Below are 24505 nucleotides of genomic sequence, written 5' to 3'. Positions count from 1 at the left end.
CAACAGTTATTATCTTTTGAATACCCTTTGTGTTCTATAAAATAGCCTTCCTTTCACAGAGTTAGTGCTAAGAACGTCTTTCCTACATACAGCACTAAGCAGAACATCACATTGCTAAAGGCTTTATATCATATAACATAGAGTGTGTGCGGGCACACAAGAGCTAGGAAAAAGTAACTGGTAGGTGAGCATAGAATTGTCCAGTTTTTATTTCTTAACAACAGTGGATACAGGGAGAAGGAGGGAGGGAGGGGAAGAGGGGGGGAGGGAGGGAGGGAGGAAGGGAGAGAGGGAGGGAGGAGCAGATTGCAAACAGTATTAAAACTAAATGAAAATAAAACAAAGGAAAGACAAAAGCACATCAGTGTGCAGGCGCACTAATCTGTGGGCATGAGAGTGCCATCGCTGACGAGTGATCCCATTCGGATCTTTACTGAGCAAGAACTAGGTACTACACTCTCCAGGGCTCAAAACGGGTCAGTCCCTGTCCTAAGGGATGGACTCTCCATTGTGGAAGTTGGGACACTGGGGTCGGGAAAGGAGAGACCAGTACACAGTCGTGAGCAGAGCTTGTTCAAGTTGGGCGGCAGCCACATGTGGGTAATGCTTGTGTTGGTCGCTAAAACCCAGCTTTCTGATTTCCAGATAAGGTAGCCTGACAGCGGCTTGGGGTTATCTCTGTAACAGGCTAAAATAAAATTCTTGGGTTTGTCACAGTTGTAGTTCATGGTACACTCGTCCGACCAGACAAACATCTATCCCATGTCTCCCCCTTAACCCTATCAGCCGTCTTTAATGTCCTCTATCTCTCGTCCCTAGGCCGTATGTTTCCATTACCCCTGTCCTTCCTTACCTTAGCCTTTATCATCCTCCTAACAGCTGCAGGCCTAGTACTGATCTCTTTTTCATCCGCTGTCCACAGTGTGAACAAAATAATGTGGCAGATTCCCTCATCCTAACCCTCTCTCTTCCTGAACCTGCTTTTTCCAACCGTAATAGCTTCCTGATAATTTCCAAAATATTCCGAATTTTCAAATATATATGTGTGTGTGTGTGTGTGTGTGTGTGTGTGTGTGAACATGTATGCATGCTCACATGTGTATGGGTATGTATGTACTCATATGTGCACTGTATGTGTCGGCACAGGTTGATCATGAGTCTCTCTCCCCCAGTCAGTGTTCAGCTTATTTGCTAAGGCAGGATATCTTGCCTAACCTGGACCTTGGTGACTGGGCCAGTTAGTCTGGGTAGCTGGCTTGGCCAAGAGACCCACTGTCACCAGCTCCTGAGTACAGCTGCCTGCTGAGCTGTCATTTGGTGCTGTGTATCTGAACTCTTGGTCCTCATGCTTGTGTGTACTTTATCTGCTGATCTTTCTAGCCTCATCCTGGTCTTTTATTGGGGGTGTGTGTGTGGGTGTTCTGGAAGCCTTCCTTTTAAGCACATATTTTCAAGGGCTAACTAAGCAAGACAAGCCCAGTCAGGATAACTTCTCTATCTGTTAGCCGAAATTCAGCTGCTGTGGGTTTTAACTATGCCTGCAATGCCCCTTTTGCTGACTTCAGCTAGAAGCACAGCGTGAAGACCCAAGGCTGGGCTGTGCACAGCGTGTGCACACTCACGCCCTGCAGGTTATGCTGCCCCTTTGTCTGCCCGTTCAGCTGTTTAGAAGCTGTTTGCTTCTCTGTCTCACTTGTACCCTAACAAAGAGGTGAATTCAACCAAATGCAGTCATCTCTGCCTAATTATTCCACATGATTGGTGCCCACTTGTCCCACAGTGCACACACTGTGTTTCTCTGTTTAAGGGAAGTTGCCTGTGCCAGCTTGTTATTGCTTTACCTAGGCTCTTGGCAGCCTTTTTTTTTTTTTTTTTTTAATAACATTGGTAGGAGTTCAAAGGGAGTCACATATAAACCGTGGTGTGACCTTCTGACCCAGCCCAAGAGCCCCGGAGGCATTTTATGGTCATGCAGTGACAGAGCTGGCTGGAGTGAGAACACAGAGGACTACAGAGAACTTGAAATGATAGGTCTCTCTCTCTCTCACACACACACATACACACACACACAGGTGCAAGGATCTCAATCTGTCTGTCTGTCTGTCTGTCTGTCTCTCTCACACACACACACAGGCACAAGGACTGCTTGCTTCGTGAGCTAGTATCTGTCTTGTTTAAGCTCTCTGAATCCTCCCCATCATCTTGTCTGTACCTTTGTCACCTGTTCTTGACTCTGCTGTCACAATGATGTCACCCCGTGATTTTTTTTCCTGGGTTCCTTTGCTTCTTGGGGATTGGCAAAACTCCTCAGTTTGGTGACCTGGTCCAGGCAATTTAAAACTGCCTGTACCCAGCTCCAGACATCTCTGGCTTACTTAGATACCCACCTCGGCATACACGTATGCAACTAGTTAAAATTAAATCTTTTACATGAACCAACAAGCACAGTAGGAAGTGCCCATATGGACCCTCACATCAGGCACATTCACACCCCCACACCAGACACACTCGCACCCCCACACCAGGCACACTCGCACCCCCACACCAGGCACACTCGCACCCCCACACCAGACAACTGAAGCCTGGTTTTCCAGCCCACTCTCTCTCCACATCAGGCATTAGATGCACACTGTCCTGAGGATGCATTTCCAAGCTCAGAAGCAACATTTTTTCCTGATAATTTAGGGAATGCCCTGTTAATGCAATTTTAGTGGTGGCCAAAACAAGAGTGGCAAAGAAAAACAAAACACGGCTGAGCTTGGTATAACCTCCCTTGGCACTAAGTTTCCGTGTGACTTCGTGTGCCGTTGTGAGGAAGTGCAGCAGCTCAGGGACAGGTCGGCACCAGCTGAAAGTTTGAGGGTACAGCCTACCACGGCAGCAGGGAAGTCGGGGACGCAAGAGCTCTCTGCAGCTCATTGCATCACACCTCACAAGAGCTTGCCACACAAACAAGAGGACAGGGGGTCAGATACCTGGGACCTGCATAAATGCTTAGTGGACCTGTCAACTCACCTTGATTTCAGCCTCAGAAGGCAGCCTCGGAAGGCAGTTCAGGGTTGGACGGAGGAGCTCTGCCTGCATAAGGTGAGGAGTGACATTGAAACACTCCCAGTATCAACCTTGTCCCCCACGTAGACTTGGCACACACAAGTGTGTACTTACACGACTGTTCACCCACACACATAAACACCCAGACTGTGCACACAAGGGAAAAAGTAGAGGCTAATCCTCATAGTCTCTAAAGATGCTTTACCCCCTCCATTCATTCCTCCCTTCTTCTCCCTCTTCCTGAAGCTCCTTCCTGTATAGACCAAGGATTAGGCTGATTGTTGGGAATGTAAACTGAATACAATGAGCTCTTGGGCCCACCGTTGCCAGAACTAACGTGTTACATGTAGATGTGAGGGCAGGGGCAGGACTGTATGAAAAGCTCACCGTGGAGGTGGCACCAGGGCTCTGGGAGAGACACCTTTATTCTTAATCGCCGAGCAGCTGTATCTATTATTTTATTGAATGTGCCCCAGTTGACTGTACTGCCTACCTCGTCCCCTTTATCTGTCTCATATCATAAACTCCCTGGAAGAGGGGAAGTCTAGTACAGCCAGGGCCTTGACATAGACTGATGGAAGATTTCCTGAGTCACTTGGTGACACAGAGACCGTATAAAACCGGAAAAAAGGTTAAGATGGGCACATAAAATCTGAAGAAAAAAGAAATCATACGTACAGCTTGCAGACTAATGCTCTTCCCGGTTGTTTCGCCAGCTCCTGTCACACATAGAGAAGCTTCGAAGCTCAATGATGAAAGATTTAAGTGCAGATAATGTCTTCTACAAGAGGCGGGTAGAAGAGTTAGGCCAGAAATTGCAGGAGCAGAACGAGCTGATTATCAGTCAGAAGCAGCAGGTACAGCTGGTGGGGGTTGGGGGAGGTGGGGGGCGTGGTGGGGGGTTCTGCACGGAGGGCCCGTGAGCAGCCCGATCGCCCTAAGAACACAGGTTTAGGTCATGGCATCTGAAGTTGAGTATGACAGAAGTGGACCGTTTCCTCCGTGTGTCCTCGTGACTGCTTGCAAGAGTAGATGTGTTAAAATATATTGTTCCCATAGCTACTTTACACACTTCAGATACAAAACCGGAGGTAGATGAGGGTGCCCCGTGATCACCCGGAGAAGCAGCCTGATGCCTATGTGTGACTCTTCTGCGACGCTTGCCTCTGCTAGGAAGCATATGCTGGGGGGATTTATCGAGAAGGGTACCTGGCTGCGACCAGTCTGTCCCTCCCCAGCTTAGAATGTGAACTGCTAGCAGACTGTCTTATGTTTTGCAGATTAGAGAATTTGCCAGTAAACCATACAGCGGCATCAGTGAGCTGAAAGGTGAGTGGCCGTGATGGCCATGCCCAAGCCAAAGTGGTTTGCCTGACAGCCTCGGGTGCTGATCTCCTGGGCCTGGTGATTTCTGTTCACTAAGGTAGCATGCTACTTGGTATTTTAATCTGGGATAGCTGTCCTTTGGCTGTTTGAAGATTTGAGAGGGTTTTGGGTTCTGTTTTTGTTTTTAAAAATCTAAACTCTTATTTAAAATTTATATATTATTCAGTCATCAGTTATGTGCAATTATGTTTTGGTTAGTAGTCATTTGACTCTCTTAAAAGTTTTAAAATTGCTATATGAGTGTTTAACCTGCATGTGTGTATGTGCTCCATGTGTGCACAGTACCTACGGAGGCCAGAAGAGGGGGATGCATCCCCCTAGAACTGAAGTAACCGATGGTTGTGAGCTGCTATGTGAGACTGAGAACTAAATAAACCCAGTTCCTCTGCAAGTGTAGCAGATGCCCCTAACCACTGAGCCATCTTCCCAGTCCTGCCCTTTATCTCTTGACTTATATACATGAAACAGAGTCAGAAACAGAGGGCTTCGAAAGAGTTTGAGCTCAGCCCCTGTCCTGGCACTTCATGCCCTTTTTGCGAGTCTGTATTCAGTTTCTTCGTCTCTAAGAAATATAAAATATAATAGTAGCTGCGCTAAAGCCTTGTCACAAGGATTAAACGGAGTAACTCGTGAAGTACACTGGTTACATGCCTATCAGAATTGACGCTAAACACTTAATCCTGAAATACTATAAAGACCGGGGCTGCATCCACTCTGTGTTGTGGTTTAGGGTCATAGCTTGACTCTAAGCATCGTGGTAGCACTTGTGACATACGGGCTATAGCAGCATCTCCTGTCAGGCACAATCTAGATCAGAAGGGAGAATGGAACTAAAAGTCAGGCTTGCACCTACGCTTCTGCCTGGCCCCTGCGTGCCTCAACGCTTAAGAATCAATCCTCGCTGTGTGGGAGACACTGGCAAGGGTTTGGTAATGGGATACACAGCTGGCTTTTCTTCCGTCTCTTTATGAGAAAAATGTTTGGTAAGTGAAACAAAACCAAATAAAACATGGGAGGGGGTGAGTTCATGACTTCCTTTAATTTCTCTTAGGACAACAAGAGCTGAAGTGATAAGGAATATAAGTTAATGCTCATTTAGATATAGATAATTGACTAGAAGTCATTCCAGGGAAAAAAAACTGAACTGTGAAAGAATTTGAGTCAGGCTGGTCTTGGTAGTGAACTCCTTAATCCCAGCACTCAGGAGGCAGAGGCAGGCCATGTCTGATCTCTGTGAGTTCGAGGCCAGCCTGCTCTCTAGAGGGAGCTCTAGGACAGTCAGGGTTCCACGGAATTGACCGAAACTGCTGCTCAGTCGTGCTCCTCCGATCCTGCAGTTTTCGTTTTTAACTTTTATTTCTGTCATCAGGGACTCCTTTAACCCGACAAACACTGGAACCTAAATCGGCTGCACTGACCACACCCAGTAAGTGTCAGCGGAGGGTCGGGGGCTACACTACCTTCCTGCTCAGTTTTGCTCACTTGCCCAATTTCTTAGAGACTTTTCTTTGAGAAGCAATGTACTTGGTCACGAACAGTGATTCCTTCTCACCCCAAGCTTTGACTGAGAGTCTGGGATTTAGGTTAGTTGTGCCTGTCACGTGGTAGTTTGACTTATAAAGGAAGGGGTAAAACTTTGGCATCACACAAGTTCACATTGTGGGACTTCCCAAAGCAGCCTTGGAAGATCGTAGTTGGTGGCCACAGCACAGGGCATGACTGACACTGATGCCGAGGCGTTTAGCAGATCCTCCTGTCCAACTGGCCAGGGCCTGGATTTGTCCAGATGCAGTTGTAAACCAGCAAGATCAAATCTTGGGAGATGGCAGTAAATCCTTACTAGGCATGCATGAGGACCTGCGTTTAACCCCCATCACCCAGGAACAAGCTTGGCACAGTTAGCACATGCCCTGGAGTCCCTAGACAGGAGTCTCTGGGGCTTGTTAGCTAGCCAGTCTACTCAAATGTGCAAGCTCTAGGTCCAGTCAGAGATCCCGTCTTAAAAGATACACTGGATAGCCAGACATGGTGGCCCATGTCTTTAATCCCAGGACTCAAGGGGCAGAGGCAAGTGGATCTCTAAGTTTGAGGCGAGCCTGGTCTATGAAGTTAGTCCCAGGATAGCCAGGACTACATAGAGAGGCCCTGTCTTAAAACAAAAACAAAAACACAAAAACAAAAACAAAAACAAAAACAAAAACAAAAACAAAAACAAAAACAAAACAAAACAAAAAACACACATACACAAAACAACAAAAAATAAGCTGGAAAGATAGCTCAGAATTGGAGCTCAGGTCCTAGAACCCATAAATAAATAAATAAATAAATAAATAAATAAATAAATAAATAAATGAGTTGGTGCCCAATTGAAGAAGTCAGTTATTAAGATCTTAATGTAGTAAAGAGTTTACTCTTCAGATTTTCAAATAATTTTATGTTTGAAAATATATATAGTGCTTGTATGGTTTGTGTGTGTGTAAATTTATTTAAAGAAGTATGTGTAAATTTCACATTCTATATGGTGAGAAAAAGTAGTGATGTCCCTGGGATGAAGAGAATTGGGAGGTAGGTGGGTCCATACTCCATATGTAGGGGACCCTTAAGTAGGGGTGGCTTACTCATTCCCAATCTTTCCTCCAGTGTGGAGACAGCTCTAAAAATCCAAGATTCTAGGGGTGACAAGGAGAGTGTTTTCAGGAGAGGAGCACAGGTACCCTAAAATTTAAGATAAGAAAATCCAAATCACAAAGGAAGGAAGGGTCCGCATAAAAGGGATCTAATGCATCCATCTGATCCATTCCTGGCAAGATGGACGACCTCCAATGCCCAACACAAGGCTGATGGATGTGGGCTGCTCTGTGATGCAGACTGTGGCCAGTCATCTGGGACAGATGTTCTTCCCTGCTGTCTGCTGCTGTCAGGAGTGAGGAGTGTAGGTTAGCAAGACCCTGGCGTGATCAGAGCAGACCCTAGCCACTTTGGACCTGTGACTACCTTCCGTCATAAGGGAGGTGTTCTATAGCCTGTAGCAGCGCATTAGCAGACAATCAGTTTTAACACAGTCACGTCCTTTGGCTTTAGATCCTGACAGTACAGAGGCGGATGATTACAGTCAACCATTGGACTGAATGCAGGGTCCCCAATGGAGGAGTTGGAGAAGGGACTGAAGGAGCTGAGAGGGTTTGCTGCCCCATGGGGGGAGGGAGCAACAGTGTCAACAGGCCAGACCCCTCCCCCCCAGCTCCTGGGGACTGGACCACCAAACAAAGAAGGAATAGAAAGGGACCCGTGACTCCAGCCACATATGTGGCAGAGGGTGGATAGCCTTGTTGGATATCAGTGCAAGGAGAGGCCCTTGGGCCTGAGGGGTTCAATGCCCCAGTGTAGGGGAATCCAGGTTGGGAAGGCAGGTGCGGGTGGGTGGGGGAACACCCTCATAGAGGCAGGGGAGGAGGGATGGGATAGGGGGTTTCCGTAGGTGAGACCTGGAAAGGGAAACACAAATAAAGAAAATAAACAAAGCAAAACAAAACAAAAGGTGAAGTACCATCCAGAACCTTTCAGTTGGTTTTCCTGTAAAACGGGTAAATATCGGGATGGTCGCTACTTTATTTACATGGCAAGATGCTCGTCTGAAGCTGTCCAGCTCTGGTATAACATCACAAAGCTAGCTGTAGATGATGAAACAGTGAACTCGGCTATGTTTCAGTAACCATTTATGAAGCATCAGCCGGCTCGATGTTTCCCACGTTTGTAGCTTGCAAAACTTCAATGTAGATTTGCATGAGTTGCAAATGAACCCAGAAGTCCTATTTTCTAAGCTTCCAATCATTTATGGACAGAGAGGAGTGGAACAGTATTGTATTTATTCTAAAGAAAGAAAGTGTAACTCTTTAGAGGTTACAAGGTTAGGACCAATACTTTCAAGGTAGGATTGGGATTCAAGGTGAACTAGTGGAAGAAACCATAAACCACTAGGTAGCTGTTTAAGGGGGCTGGGGGAGGGGGGCGGTCGGGACGGCTGTGCGATCAGGCACTTCCAGGGCTCTTAGGAACAGTGAAACTCTGGAAGAAAGGCTCGGGATCTTTCGGAACTGATCAAAGCTTTCTTCCGAGATGAAAACAGCCTAAATGCCCATCATGTAATAGGCACCTGGGGTCTAGTTAAACACTGGGATGTGACTTGACCGTCAGGTAACGCCAATGGTGATGCACCACACAGCGAAATCATGCGAACTGAAAGAAGCCAGAACATAGTGTGTAGTTCTGGATGCGTGAAATGTTCAGAAGAAGTCAAGTCACAGACACACAGGGGGACAATCATTGTCGCCAGGGTCTGAAGAGATGGGTAGAGAAGGAGCTAACAAGACACACTGTCACTGAGGAGACTGACAGAAGTGCTCCAAGGGTGAGTGAGTGATTGTGCTGTCACAATCTTGTGAGTATCCCGAAAGCTACACGTACAAGTGTACGCACACACAGGCACACACACGCATGCACTCACACACACACGTAGGCTCACATATACACACACAGGCACACACATACACAAGTTATTATTTCTCAGAAAAGTTATTTTTAAAGACTCGAGGTTGTAGCTCACTGGGAGAACACTCAACAAGCGTGCACAAGAGCCCGGGTTTATCCCTGGAACCTCCAAATAATACTTTGGAAAAACTTAAGAAAAACTAGTGCGGCCAGCAGGGCGGTGTGTGCTGTGTGAGGTGTGTGCTTCTTGTGGGACGTCTGTATCTTTTTGGAGAGTGTACAGTCATGCTCACAGACAGATGCCTAAGCTGTAGTGACCGGTCCAGTGAGCTTTCTCTTCTGTTCTGTTTCAGTGACTGCCTCGGCCACACAGAATCTGGATGGTGCACCCAGCCTGACCATGGTACATGGTAGGTTTCAACAGCAGTCTTAATGTTCCATGTGCATTTTTCACCCAGAGTTAGATAATTCATTAACCCAGATTGCCAGCGGGCATGCAACTATATAAAACAGGAAACACTAGCAACTACAAAGCCGTTATTAAAACTGCTGTTTTCACCAACAACGTGACCAAAAAAAAAGGGACATACCGTCAAAGCCATAAAGCACGCAGGGTGTGTGTGTGTTGCTGGACTTACCGACAGCAGTTTTAACACCAGTACTTCATTTATTTATGATCCTTGAAGAAAGTGGTAGGGACAGAGGAAGAACAAGGTGGCTCGATACTAGACCAGCCAACCAGCACACGCCACAGGGCATGCGAGTTTGTTTTTATAACTTTCAGCGTGGTAGCTAGTCACCTTTTTAAAATAAACAGTCTCAATGATTGGTCAGGAAAATGTAGAAAAAAGATAGAAACCAAGGGCAACAAACTAGTCCAGGCCCCAGGGATGAAAATGCTGCCAGAAACTGGTCCTCAGCCAGGACTGTGGAGTATTACGCTCACACTCTGGTAGACTGATGGCTGTCTGCAGATATGGCTCTTTTCCTATTGAACTGGACTTCTTACAGGTTTTCCTCCTCTGCTCTTTGTGTTTCCCTGCGGCTGCCATACCTTACAGAGGAACCTCAAGAGGACCACCTGTTCCTGCCTCATCTACCAGTGGTTTAGAATCTAATAATTACTGTCCTCTGCTTTGGGCTTGAACCCTTTAAGGGAATAGACGTGAGCAAGGAAGTAGCTGAAGTGGCTCTGTAGATAAAGCACTTGCCATGCAAGTGTGGGGACTGGAGTTTGGATCCCCGGAACCCACATCTGTAATCCCAGCACCTCTGAGGTGAACTGGGAGATGGGAGAGTCCATGGAATCTCCCTGGCCAGCAGCCCAAGGCAGTAAAGAAGTGACTGAATGAAAACAAGGTGGGAGACGAGGACTGAGACCCAAACTGTCCTCTGACCTCCTATGCATGCCATGCCCTCACACCTATGCTTACACACGCACACACATATGCACACACACACACACACACTCACATACATACAAACACATGACATACACATTCACATGAACACATAAACTTACACATATGCACACATGAACACCCATGCACATATACACACACAGCAAACATGAGCATATGCACACAATGCACACATACAGAACACACACATGCACATACATACAAACACACACATCACACACATGCATGCACACACACATACACATATAGCACACATGAACATATGTGCACACATGCACACATTGTACACACATATGAATACCTGTGCACATACATACACAGCATACATAGACATATGCACAGATGCACATACACAGAACATATGAATACACACATGCACACACACACACTTATACACACATATGCACACAAAACCATGCAGGAACTAAAGTGCCAATTAATTGATATTTAAGAGTTAAGAGGGTAGTAGAGGCAGAGAAAGGCAGAGAGAGTAGAGAAGTAGAGGCCAGCCATGGCCATGAGCACGTGGAGAGAGAGGGGAAGGGAAGAGCCCAAGAGGGCAAGGGGGAAGAAAGAGTAAGAGAGGGAGGAGGGGGCAAGCAGCCCCTTTTATAGTGGGTCAGGCCTACATGGTTGTTGCCCGGTATTTGTGGGGTGGAGTTTAGACGAAAAACCAAAAAAAAAAAAAAAAAAAAAGACAGAATGCTAACATAGCCTGCATGTGCAAGGCCAAGGCCAGGTGCAGCAGCCTCAGGAATAAATGGAAACAAAGTCTGTCCTTGAGGAATTTGCGGTCTACAAAATAACCAAATAATTGCCATTGTGTTATTACATGGGAACAGATAAACTATGGTGATATGGGTTGTCAGTCTCTGGCAATTTGAGTCATGGAGACGAAAATGAATGTGTTGGAATGGCATCCTAGGTAGGGCAGACAATGGGCAGAATATGTAGCAGGCAAACACTGACTATAGTAGTGGCACAGCTAATCACTTAGCTGAGCACAGAAGAGACTTGAGGGAGATGTTGGTTCTGATTATTCAAGGAGGACTAAGCACAAGACTCCACTTGTCCAGGTGTTTCTGTGGACGTGCGTAGCCTTGGGATGTCCTTGAGGCTGGGCATGAACGATTGGAGAGCTGGGTTATGGAGACAGTGGCTTGGACAGAGTATGTCCAAAGAATCAAGGCTGGAAAGAGCAGCTTGGGCTATTGGTAACTATGGACCTAACAGTTCTTCCCTAAGAGCTGGGGTGACTTACAGAAGCAGAAATGATTCAGGCAACAGCTCCACCACGAGACATGGGTGCATGGGAGCATGGGCGACAGCTCGATAATGCCTGGAACCTGGAGCACACTCCACGGCCTGCAGGGAACTCATCACATGAGAGTTTTTTCCAAGTGACTGTTCTAGACTTCTGGAAAGCTCTGATGGTCTCTGGTCTGGTCTCAGAGGCTTCTTTGTAGCTTGTCTTGTCTGAGAGGGACCCTCGGTTTTTATTGCTTACTGTGGTAGGGAGGTGTTATGCCCCAACTCTGCAGGAAACCCGGGAGAGCTCAAGAACCGCGGAAGCCCCTGCAATCGTGCATAAGAGTCTTTTATTTTCGAGTCAGACTTGGATCGAAACCTTCCCACAGTGAGGAACAGGAGTGTGACCTCGAGCGTGGATGGCTTGGCACTTATATACAGCACAGTTAGAGATTCTTTGACTGCTTAGGGTGATGGGGGGAGGCGGGTGAAAGTAGAGTGTCACGAGGAAAAGTGCTCTGTGGTCTCTGAGCTGCAGGTGGGTGAGCCGTGTATCCCGTAAGCCAGCTTGATGGTTGCCTGTTGCCAGTGCCTCAATCCCGAATGCCGTCCTGGCCCCTGCCCCAGCACTTTCCCCATGTGTCTTTCATCCCTTCCCAGGATGGGGCTTGGTTTGATAGAGCTCCTGGCAGATTTCTTTGTGCAGATGGATAAAAGTCATGTCCCTGGTAAAAGTCAACCGGGCATCGTATTTCCCAGTCTCCAACTCATGTCCTAGGTGAGATGGGATAGCTCTCTCCACTTCACCCTACTGTAAGGCCAGGCTCGTCTCCAGCCTGTAGTCTCGCCCTGGGGGCTCTCTAGGACAGAGCTGGAGTTTGGGGCCTTGGATATCTGTAAGATTGTGTCTCCGTGTGGCTGCTTACCCGCCCTTGCTTCACACTCGAGTTTTACTCACTCTTTTCATCTTTGCCAGCTTCTCTTAGCCAAAAGTTAAGAGTTCCAGCAGGTGGCCAGGCATAGGTGTGAGCTATGAAGTTCTAATACGTCCCTCTTGGACGTACGGTCTGGCTTCTACTTGGCTTTATCTCTGCTGTTGTATTTTAAGCAGATGGCTCGTGGGAAAGAACTTTTTAAGTTGTATCTCATGTGTCAGCGAGAGATTAATGCATGAGAGGCTTGGGTCCTCGAAATATGTAATTTAAAAATAATTGAAGTTAATAGAGAATACCTAGAAATCGGGAGAGTTCCTGAAAAAGTGGCCAGTTGTCACCACCTCAGCCAGGCATGGTGGATCATGCTCACAACCCAACTGTGTAGGAGGTGGAAGCAGGATCTAGGTTAAAGGTCACTGTTCACTATAAAGAGAGTTCAAGGCCAGCCTCAGCTATATAAGACCCTACCTTTAAAAAAAAGAATAAATAGCCGGTCGTGGTGGTGCACGCCTTTAATCCCAGCACTCGGGAGGCATAGGCAGGTGGATTTCTGAGTTCGAGGCCAGCCTGGTCTACAAAGTGAGTTCCAGGACAGCCAGGGCTATACAGAGAAACCCTGTCTCAAAAAACCAAAAAAAAAAAAAAAAAACAAAAAAAAAAACAAAAAAACAAAAAAAAAGAATAAATAAATAAACTAAAATAATAAAATCAGAAGTTACTGCCTTAGTATTTTCCCAATAGATCTTTGCTATTTAGGCAAAATATATCGGTGGATATGTGCATAAAGTAGTTTGTATATACCTAGGTATGTCTGTATAAATTATTTGGAAGCAAACAAATGTATTCGTGTAACTCCTTTTCTTCTTCATTGACAGAGCAAGTGTTCTCTTCACACATACTGGAACCAATAGAAGAACTTTCTTCAGAGGAGGAAAAAGGTAACGAAGCTTTGGGGTTTCCTTGTTCACTCAGATCTGGACCTCGGTAGTGCACGTCTGCGCTGTATAGTGCACCATACCGAAAGCGGGAGCTACTTTTAGATGTGGATTGTGTGTTTTGACCTGTGTGATGTACAGCATTTTGTTATTTTGGTCCCCTAATCTTCTGCTTGATTGAATTTTCTGCGGGTAAGTTAATGAGAGATGGCTTATGTCAGGAAACGTAAAAGCAGAAATCCTTTATTTCCATACAGATACTCTCTGACCCGGTGACAAAGGGGCTCGTGTATCGTATCCCTGACAACGGGACACCGTGTGTCCCAGAGTGGCCTCTCACAGTGTTAGCCTGAAATGAATGAGAACGTTTCCATTTCCAGATTTCTGTAACAGTGCTGGGGCTAGAACTCAGGGCTTGCACATGCTAGACCAGGGCTCTGCCTGGGAGCCATAGCCCTTGTCCACCAATCACTCTTAACGTCAAAAATGAACCCAGGATGTAAGCACCCGGTACGAAATAGAGCAAATAATATCCACAGTGTGCGACGTGGGAGCTGTCAGAGGTCTGAGAGAAACGATTTTGCTTGCATATTTCTTTTGGCATTCCTTAAAATTAACTTATATATTTTTAAAGCTTATGAAAAATTGTGTAATTATCTTTTCTTATTACAAAAATCTGTTTTTGAGGTAGGATTTTGTGTATTCCAGCTGTGCTTGAAGTCTGCTTCATCCCGCTCCTCCCTCCCTCCCTCCCAAGGGCGGTGACCACCGGTGTCTGCCGCAAACACTCTGGGTTCTTTTGGGAGTGTGTTTTGTTTTGTTGTTTTCTTTTTTCTTTCTTTCTTTTTTTTTTTCTAGACAGGGTCTCATTGTATAGCCCTGGCTCAGGAAGAGAGGTGAAAAAATAAGTATTCCAATATGTAGACCTTGAAACATTTCCTATTTTTTAATTGTGTGTATGTGTGTGTGTGTGTTTGCAGAGTTTTCTAAAGCATTGGCAGTTAATCAGCCTCACAAATGTTGAAAGTGTAAGATTTAAGGCAACCTCTGACTTGTAATAACATTACCATATATACTTTATATTTCCAGCTGAGCGATCAAGAATAGCAAAATATTAAAAATGTGTCTTCATGTAGGATTTCTTTTTTTTGCTATTTAATATGCAAACTAATTTGGCTAATTTTATTTTTAGTGAAACTTAATTAATAGGTGAACATTTTGGCTCACACTTGTAATCTTACCATTCCGTCACTGGTTTTGAGGCTAGCCTGGGTTACAGTGAGACCTTGCCTCAAAAAAAAAAAAAAGAAGAAGAAGAAGAAGAAGAAGAAGAAGAAGAAGAAGAAGAAGAAGAAGAAGAAGAAGAAGAAGAAAGAAAGAAAAAACCATTAATTTAACAGAATATGATTTAGTACTATGATCAGATGGGTATCTGGAGAACATGTTAAGCAAGAGACACTTTGTGTAAGATCTTGCACAGATCCACGTCCCATCTGCTAAGGCAGATGAGTACTGGAAGATGGGGGCGTTTCTTGCAGCCAGCCTGAAAGAAGAAGCATGTCTTGCAGGCGTGAGGAAGGCATTTGTTCAGTGCCTTTGAAGGAAATGAACCTTCTTGGAGGTAGAATCCAGAATGATAGTTTATTTGACAGACTTCTTCCAAATCTGGCTTTGGACAGTTCCTAAGGTTCTCACCTGACAGATATTGGCTCTCTTTAGTCAGGTCTTAAGCTCCCTTGTACAGACTGGCCTTCATTGTGCAGGGCCATGCCTTTAGGCTCAGGTTTCAGCCTCCCTTGAAATAGACATGTTTTCCATGGGCGGTAAAGTAGACTAGAGTGAGCTGGGGCTGGCATCGCCGGGCTCTGTTCCGGTATGGTAAAGAGGAGATACAGGCAGATTGGACATGGCAAGTAGAGTATTACCTGGCCTTTTGTTTGTTTGCTTCTTTGTTTAGCTTTTGTTTGTTTTAAATTATATGTCGTTTCCCTTTCTAAGGCTTTGTTAACCTGTTTGAGGTTTGGTAAAGACTCTGAAAGGGGAGAATAAACACAAACTTTGATAAGTACTTAGGATTCACTAAGTTATCTCTTTAACACTTAAAGAAATTTTAAATAAATTGGACTCTTTTTTCATCATAAGATAAATTGTAACTAATCTTAGAGACATCTTGGGAAATACTCTCACTGATAAAACAGTAAAGAAATCTGTATTATATCTCCTACTTAACCCAGTTAACTCTAACTCAGCTAAGCAGTCAGGAGTCTGAAACCACTGAAGTTCTGACACAGATTTAAAACAGTTACAGAAGCTAAGCTACCTAGGCATTATAAAACATCCCGGACCTTAAAGTCTTTCTGACTTAAAGTTGTGAGTTTTCATTTTCCACTTGGAATGGGTTTGTATAATCCTTTTTAAATCTGCTTTCTAATAAAACCATATTTCAGGTCGAGAAAATGAGCAGAAATTAAATAAAAAGACGTCCTTAAGGAAATCGTCGAGCACCAACCCATCCCCCCAGGAGCTGAGGACCAACCTGGAGCGGGAGCTGGGGAATAGACTAAGAAGCTTTGGGATTGGCGCGGTACGTGCGTCCTTCACTCCCCGAACGTTTGCTCCTGAGGCTCCGTTCTCTAAATCAGAACCCAACTCTGTCTGATCTAGAGATGAGGAGACGCCAAGATGACTCGGGTTAGCAGAACCCTGGGTGGCATCTGCTAGAACCTGGCGCACTTCTAAGACCTTAACAAATACAAATGTGTTTATAAACGGAGGGGATAAGACTTGGAGTAAATGTCATTATTACTTCTGTTGTATAGAAAGATCAGGTGACTTTACTAGGTTCACGTAGCTAGCTAGTAAGGAGGAAGCCAGAGTGTGCGCCTGCACGCTGTACAGTATTCTCCGTCTTCCTCCTTTGCTGATGCTTCTTGTCTGTTTTGTGCACCAGCGGTTCCTTTGCAGACGCTCTTGAGACTAGAGTTCTGTTTTTGCTGTTCGCATGGGTTTCTGGGGTTTAGTTTTGATCAGAGCCTTACCCGTGGTTTTTCTCCTAGTGCTTGGAGACATTTTTTGCTTGTTTCCAAGAACTGCAGGTTTGACTTTATTTCCAGTCGAAGGAGTTGATATTATGGCTTGTGTGACCCAGCTTTCCCGTTCATCCCATTCATTTGAAATCATGCTTTTATCATGTGGAAACCCTTGTGTGCGTCTGGATCCTCTTTCTTAGTCCTTCGGTGGATTTCCCCTGCTTACTCTTTTTTTTTTTAAAGATTTATTTATTATTATATGTATGTACACTGTTGCTGTCTGCAGACACACCAGAAGAGTGCATCAGATTCCATTACAGATGGTTGTGAGCCACCATGTGGTTGCTGGGATTTGAACTCAAGACCTTCAGAAGAGCAGTCAGTGCTCTTAACTGCTGAGCCATCTCACCAGCCTACCTCTCCTCCCCCACTTGCTTACTCTTTATTCACTTGCTGACTTGCAAGTCACCTGACTCCACTTTATTCACACTGACTTGCTCGTAGGAGCCGCACATTCTCCTGCCTTGATGGGCCTTGCTTGTGTTTTGTTAGTCTTACTACTTCAAATAATTGCCAGTTCTTCCATCTCTTGTTCCTGTTGAACTTTAGAAAAAGTGCTCCCACTTCTAGATCAGCCATGGTTGACTTCTGATGGAAACTGTTTGCTATTCCGGGTGTCAGTTAGGAAAGACTTGACAGCTGTATAGCATCAGGCCCTCCCCTCCTAACTACAAGGTGTAGGAAGACAGACATTAACCCTGATGATCACAGAAAGTATTGGAAGTCTTTGACCCTCTTAACAGACCAGAAGGTGTTAGACAGATCAGATGAATGGTGGAGGACAGAGGAAACGTGGACATGACATTTATCTGATGACAGACATTTCCCTCCTGGGCACCGGTGTGGGGTCGTGATGGGGAACACAGAAGAGAGGGGAGGTGAAGGGAGATTGGGGAGAGGATGCGCTCCTGAGTCAGGCACTAACTAGTGCAGAACCAACCATGTGAGTAAGTGTACCTTCCCTTCTGACTGCATCCCCATCAGCTGCAGCGTCCCTGGGTCACCTCTGTAACCACACTAATACACTTCAACTGTACAGGACATACACATAACTCTACAGGACGCTCCTCTGCGTGCGGGGTGAGCGCCGAGCTCTCCCGGATGGCATTCAGTTTCTCACGAGGTGTCCTCAGTGCCTGAGCATCTGGAAATGGCCAGTTGCCAGGTTTTGTCTCCACCATTCATGAGAGCGCAGCTGAGCCCCCTCCCCCCTTCCCCTTCACCCTTCTCTGCAGTCCAGGGCCTCTGATGGCTTTTCTTATTGGGAGTCCTCTAGTCTTGGTGGCTTCATTTGCTACTTACCGCACAGCATTCTGTTGTGGTTTAGCCAGCCGTAAACAGGCACAGCTGTATTGCAAGCTCCTTATAGAGCCCGGAGAGTTTGTTCCGTGCTGGATTCCCCTACCTAAAATGACCCTGGGTCCCCAAAGAACAGAGTTAATGCCGAGGCATGCCCAGGAGTGAAAACACCCAAGGATGATGACAAGGGATTGACACGGCATCTCGTTCCTTCAGAATATCCAAGGTATTCCGTGTGAGATCTTGAATAGATCGCTTAAAGCCATGCAAGTTGCCAGACATGACCTAGCAAAACAAATGCCTGACATCCAGCAAATCCGAGAATCCCTCGAGCACCAGCTGATCTGTAAGATGGAGGAGAAAGTGTCACTCTCTTCAGGTAGGCCCGCCGCTACAGCCTGGCACTCCACAGCCACAAACGAGAGCTGAGTTTGACAACCTCTTTATAAGTTTAAATGGCCGCGGACTCTGGCACTGGCAGCTCTCTACTGTCTGGACTGGAAGTGCTGGCTCTGACTCCCACTTTGGGGTGGATGAGTACGTGTCAACTTAGGACTCGGGAGGGGAGGGCAAGTAGATCGAAAGTTCAAAGTCACTCATGGATGAATAGCACATTCAAGGCCAGGCTGGGCTATGAGAGACCTGTCTCAAAAGAAAGGGAAAACAAACAAACAAACAATAATAATGAAGCCCTTGGTGTGGACCCCAGAGCCGAGAGGAGCCTTGTCCTCTTCTGTAACACATGGGTAGCGCCAGGCTATCTGGTCAGGCTTTTCACTTTACCGTAAAGGCAGTGGAGACTCATGAAGGATGCTTCTCTTCCAGACAGGCACCATGTCCCTTCCATGACCACCTTTCTACCAGAAGAAGTACCCAAGGCAACCCAGCCTCCTCACAAAGGCAGGCCGTTGGTCAGACAGAGAACTGTGTTTACTGATAAAGTGTCTGCCCCAAAGTGAGTATTTTCAGCTGTAAGAAAAATAAGAAAATAAAAGTATTGTTTGTCTTACTGTAACATGAAGTTACTGTAATAAGGCATCATGGACTGGATCAGCGAAACAGCTGGAATTTGTTTTGGAGGCTGGAAGTTCAGAATCAGGGTATCAGAGGTCAAGTTCTATAGTCAGAGCTAATATCTCGTGTGTGTGTGTGTGTGTGTGTATATATATATATATATGGAACAAGCTCTGGTCTCCTCTTTTAAAGGCAGTGCCTTTGTTACTTTTCAGTTGCTGTGACAAAGCACTATGACCAAAGTAACTTATAAAGAAAGTGTCTGATTTGGGACTCATGGGTCCAGAGAGTTAGAGTCAGAGGCCATCCCAGAGGGCACTGTGGCAGCAGGAAGGCAGGTAGGCATGGCACTGGAGCAGCCAATGAGAGTTTGCTTATATCCCAGTCCACAAGCCGAAGGCCGAGAAAGCTAACTGAGAAGGGGTGGGTCATTGAAACCTCAAAGCCTGTCTCCAGTGACACGCCTCCTGCTCTTCCCTGTTTACCAACTGGGGACTAAGCAGTCAAGCATTTGCACTTTGGGGGGGGCCATTTTCATTCAAGCAACCACAGATAGCAATGCCATCATGGGGAGGCAACACTGTGACTCCATTTGGTCCAAGAGTCCTGGCCCTGGATGTCATCACACTGTAAGTCAGTGAGTGACTACAGGCCTTGAGTCTGCAGTGATGAGTCACGTTCCCTCGTAGTTGTTGATCGATAACCAAAGATAGTCTGTGTTTTTCCATAGACATTTGCAGTAACTGTATCACTCACTTGTCTACCTCCCTCTTATTCATTTATTTTTTATTTTAGACTTAAGAAAAATACCAAAGAAAGTCATTTTCTCAGAAGGTTTCCATCCACCAAGTGAGTACTGGGAGAGGTGCCAGGGCTGGGTGGGATGGATATAAAGTTTTCACGTGTTGCTCTCGTGGTGAAGTAGGGGCCCACTGTGGTTAAGGAAAGCCACAGTGATCATTCATCATGGTTATTCTTTGTAACTCCCTCGGTCACCACATCACTCAGTAGCTTTTCCACATGATGGCATCCATTAACAAACAGGAGCACCCCGAGTTATTTGGGTGCAGCCTCTCCCAGCATACTTTCTTAATAAGCACATTTAAGTAGTGTAGATGGCGTTTTGGTGTCAGCTGGATTTGACATTCTGGCTCCTGTAAGGGCCGATGAGGATCTATGCTGACTCCTGTTGAGGTCTCTTCGATGCTAAGAATCTCTGTTCATTCATCAGCTGATATCTCCCTGGTGCCTGTTTTGAGCCCAGTTTAAGAAACAATTCTGTGATGTGTGACAATGCTTTCTTTTTTACAAATTTGAGGAGAAGGCAGCGTTGGTTTGTTTTTTAGACATGGTCTTACTATGTGGCTCTGGCTGACCTAGAACTCTCTTTAACTATGCTGGCCTTAAAGCCACAGAGATGCTCCTGCCTCTGCCTCCTGTGTACCAGAGTAAAAGGTGTTGGATGCCATCCCTGGCTTAGGGTCACTTTACAGATTAAATGAGAACAAATCAGAGGGAGCTGATACTCGCAGGCATCCGGTAACTTGCCAGGATGTTCTGAGTAACACTCGTGGTTCAATGCCATCGTTGCCTGAGTCCAGGGATAGCAACACCATCAAACCCCTCTTTTCTGGGTACCACAAAGGTAGTGATAAACAATGGTTTACCTTTTTTGAACATAACCTTATGGAGAGAGCTTGGTTTCGTGGGACGTGTGTGGCCTAACCAACATGCACAGGCAGATGTGGTGTACAGAATTTAGACATTCTACAAATGTCCTTCAAATGGACACTCTAAACTTATATTTCGCTTTCAGATACAGGTGGGTGGTAGTCCCCAAGTCAGAAGTAATGACATTTAAAAATATAAAACAGTGTAGGTGTAGAAATCTTTTTCACTAAGAAGTGTTTTCCTTTGGCATTTAAGAGCTAAGAATATCCAGGCTGTGCACGCTTGCGTTTCAGGGTTGAGATTGGGGTACACATCTGGGTTTAGGGGAACCTCAGTCCATTTAACAGCTCTGCTTCGTGATTGGCAGATCTGGCTAACCCCCTCCGTCTTGCACGTGGCTTTGACTTCACTGCCTCATTGTCTGTGGGTACATGGTGTTCCCTTTATCATAGTTTCTGGGGACTATCTGAGTTGGTCTGTAATATAGAAGATTCTCGAAAAACTAAAATTAGAATTGCCATATGACCCAGCTGTTCCATTTCTGGGCAAACGCCCAGAGGACTCTTTAAGTCCCACCACACAAAGTGTATTCAAATACACGCGTTTCTTTCTTCACTGTGTAACATAGCTATAAAAATGTCCATTCACCAAGAGATAAGTGACAAGGAAAGTGTGGCACAGAGACACAACGGAGTTTTGTTCAGGAAAACTGTTAGAACTGGAAATTACTCTTAGGCAAAGTATTCCATATGCAGGCAGACAAATCCTGAGCGCTGTCTCTCGTGGGCAGATCCTGGGTTTTAATATTTATGTATGCAGATATATGTGTGTGTGTAGGGGGGTGATGTATCAGTCATAAAACTAGAGAAGAGGCCACAGATGGGGAAAAGCGGTGTTAAGGAATGTTGTGGAGGGGAAAGAGAGAGAGATAAGAAGTAGGGGACAGGATGTGTGCTACATGAAAGGGGGGAGGGGTTCTGGTGTAGGGGGGGAGGGGTCCAGGAGTGCGAGCTGAAGGAGAGGATGCAAAAAAAAACAAAACCAAAACAATCCCCCAATACAGCCAGCTGTGTGGTCACTAAAAGAACCAGATTTTTAAAAGGAAGAAAAAACAGACACTGGCTGTGAGTTCTGACTGAGGGAACAGCGCTCTTACTCCTGGTTTGACTCCGACTCACACAGGACGCCTCCCTTCAGCTCGGAAGAGGAGCCAGATGAAGAGGACCCTCTCCATGCTTACCTCTCCCCAGACTCACTCACCGCCGCCTCTGCGCAGCCACCTAAAAGCAGCATGAGTCACTTTGGAAAGAGCGCTGTCAAAAGTGACACGGACTGGACGGAGGGAAGTGAAATGGACGACTCGGACTTCTCTCCGAAGCTGACAGGTGAACCCTGACCCCCGGAAACCCTTCTGAAGTGTATGTAGCGCAGTGGTCTCCTCTCCCAGGGGCACTAGGCCCTGGGCATCTGAGCTGGGATTGTCCCAAAGGCACAGCGGAGACCCACCCACCTTCAAGTGGAAGGGGAAGAACCAGTTAGGGAGGTCTGAGTGTATGGGTTTCCGATAGCTGCTGTAACAAAATACCATAAGCCGAGCGAGTTAAAGAGCAGAAAGGTATTGTGCCCATATTCTACAGACTGCATAAACCATACTCAGGGTCCTTGGAACAGAACCCTTTGCCTTGCGGTGGCTCTCGTCTCTGTCTATCTTCCTATCTTCTTCCAGCTGAGTCCATGTCTGCGCTGGTTTCCAGGTTTTGCAACAACTGGTGACATAGATCACGGACCACCCCTTTTTTAATTCTGTGAGCCCGTATGTGTGTTTGGTGCATGCATGTGTATATGTGTGTGCAAGTGTGTATTTGCTCACATACACATGGGCACACATGTACCAAGGGCCAAGGTCAATGTTGGGTATCTTGTTTTTTGAGGCACAGTCTCTTACTGAGCCCAGAGCTCGCTGATTTGGCTGGCTGTTGAGCTCCAAGGATGCCCTTGTGTCCACTTCCCCCGGCCCTGGGATTCCAGGCACATCCCCACACACCTGGCTTTTATGTGGGTGACAGGGATTGAACTCAGGTCTTCATGAATGTATGCAAGGACTTTACTGATTAAGCCATCTCCCCCAGCCCTGTGGGACCACTGTCAACGACTTCAGTTTAACTTAATTACCTCTGTACTTCCAACTAAGATCACATTCTGAGCTAGTGGGGGGTGAGAGCCTCAGCGTATGTTTTGAGAGAACAAACTTCAATCCATTAATCTGGGATGGCCGAAAATGGCTGCCCTAATGCACCGAGTTTGACAGGGTAATTTGAAAGAAAGACAAGCTTCCAGTGTGCGATTTCTGATAGGTTGCCAAGGAAGTAGAGCCAATGGATAGTCTTTTAAAATAGATTTTTAAAAATATGCTTTTAAAATTACAGATATTTAAACACAACAGGTTTAATTATATTACACATAACTTTTATATACTGTGTAATTATATAACTTTGGAGAATATAATGGATACATTTAAAAATAACACCCGACATTGGAAAGTAGTACATTGGAAAATACCCATTGAGTAACAGTTTCTGTCACATAGTTGAATGAGATCACCCATCTGTGATTTCTGAGTGGAAACTATATAGCTTCATGCCTGGGCAATTGTGATTTCTTCTTTTAAGGGAATTATATATTTACCCTTTAATTTTATGTGTGTGTGTGTTTATGCACCATGTGCATTCAGATGCTTGCAGAGGTCAGAAGAGGGCATCAGATGCCCTGGGACAGGAGTCACAGGTGGTTGTGTGCTCTGTGCTGTGGGTGCTGGGAACTATACCAGGTTATCTGCAGGAACTGCCCCAGGTTGTCTGCAGGAACTGCCCCAGGTTATCTGCAGGAACTGCCCCAGGTTATCTGCAGGAACTGCCCCTGGTTATCTGCAGGAACTGCCACAGGTTATCTGCAGGAACTGCCCCTGGTTATCTGCAGGAACTGCCCCAGGTTATCTGCAGGAACTGCCCCAGGTTATCTGCAGGAACTGCCCCAGGTTATCTGCAGGAACTGCCCCAGGTTATCTGCAGGAACTGCCACAGGTTATCTGCAGGAACTGCCACAGGTTATCTGCAGGAACTGCCCCAGGCAGTTATCTGCAGGAACTGCCCCAGGTTATCTGCAGGAACTGCCCCTGGTAATCTGCAGGAACTGTCCCTGGTAATCTGCAGGAACTGCCCCTGGTAATCTGCAGGAACTGCCCCTGGTTATCTGCAGGAACTGCCCCAGGTTATCTGCAGGAACTGCCCCTGGTTATCTGCAGGAACTGCCCCTGGTTATCTGCAGGAACTGCCACAGGTTATCTGCAGGAACTGCCCCAGGTTATCTGCAGGAACTGCCCCAGGTTATCTGCAGGAACTGCCCCAGGTTATCTGCAGGAACTGCCCCAGGTTATCTGCAGGAACTGCCCCAGGCAGTTATCTGCAGGAACTGCCCCAGGTTATCTGCAGGAACTGCCCCAGGCAGTTATCTGCAGGAACTGCCCCAGGTTATCTGCAGGAACTGCCCCAGGCAGTTATCTGCAGGAACTGCCCCAGGTTATCTGCAGGAACTGCCCCTGGTTATCTGCAGGAACTGCCCCTGGTTATCTGCAGGAACTGCCCCAGGTTATCTGCAGGAACTGCCCCAGGTTATCTGCAGGAACTGCCCCAGGTTATCTGCAGGAACTGCCCCTGGTTATCTGCAGGAACTGCCCCTGGTTATCTGCAGGAACTGCCACAGGTTATCTGCAGGAACTGCCCCAGGTTATCTGCAGGAACTGCCCCAGGTTATCTGCAGGAACTGTCCCAGATTATCTGCAGGAACTGCCCCAGGCAGTTATCTGCAGGAACTGCCCCAGGTTATCTGCAGGAACTGCCCCAGGTTATCTGCAGGAACTGCCCCAGGTTATCTGCAGGAACTGCCCCTGGTTATCTGCAGGAACTGCCCCT

General features: G+C 46.3%; 1 protein-coding gene across 9 annotated transcripts in view; it reads left to right on the top strand.

Annotated features, from left to right (window-relative positions):
- Window positions 1-24505, top strand: part of Dzip1 (DAZ interacting zinc finger protein 1) — a 49582-nt gene that overhangs the window by 18996 nt on the left and 6081 nt on the right. For all 9 annotated transcript variants that reach the window (XM_085828839.1, XM_021182554.3, XM_029468834.2 and 6 more), the window contains 10 exons: window positions 3768-3908; window positions 4332-4380; window positions 5807-5863; window positions 9279-9335; window positions 13405-13467; window positions 15912-16048; window positions 18069-18231; window positions 18678-18807; window positions 19662-19715; window positions 21720-21922. In XM_085828839.1, the coding sequence (XP_085684965.1) occupies window positions 3768-3908; window positions 4332-4380; window positions 5807-5863; window positions 9279-9335; window positions 13405-13467; window positions 15912-16048; window positions 18069-18231; window positions 18678-18807; window positions 19662-19715; window positions 21720-21922 (1054 nt within the window). The remainder of the gene's footprint in view (window positions 1-3767; window positions 3909-4331; window positions 4381-5806; window positions 5864-9278; window positions 9336-13404; window positions 13468-15911; window positions 16049-18068; window positions 18232-18677; window positions 18808-19661; window positions 19716-21719; window positions 21923-24505) is intronic.

Source organism: Mus caroli, unplaced genomic scaffold (genome assembly GCF_978045245.1).
Source record: "Mus caroli unplaced genomic scaffold, Mus_caroli_1 scaffold_12, whole genome shotgun sequence".
NCBI classification, from domain to species: Eukaryota; Metazoa; Chordata; class Mammalia; order Rodentia; family Muridae; genus Mus; species Mus caroli.
Note: the sequence above shows the minus strand (reverse complement) of the source record. Positions and strands in the feature narration are given on the sequence as shown.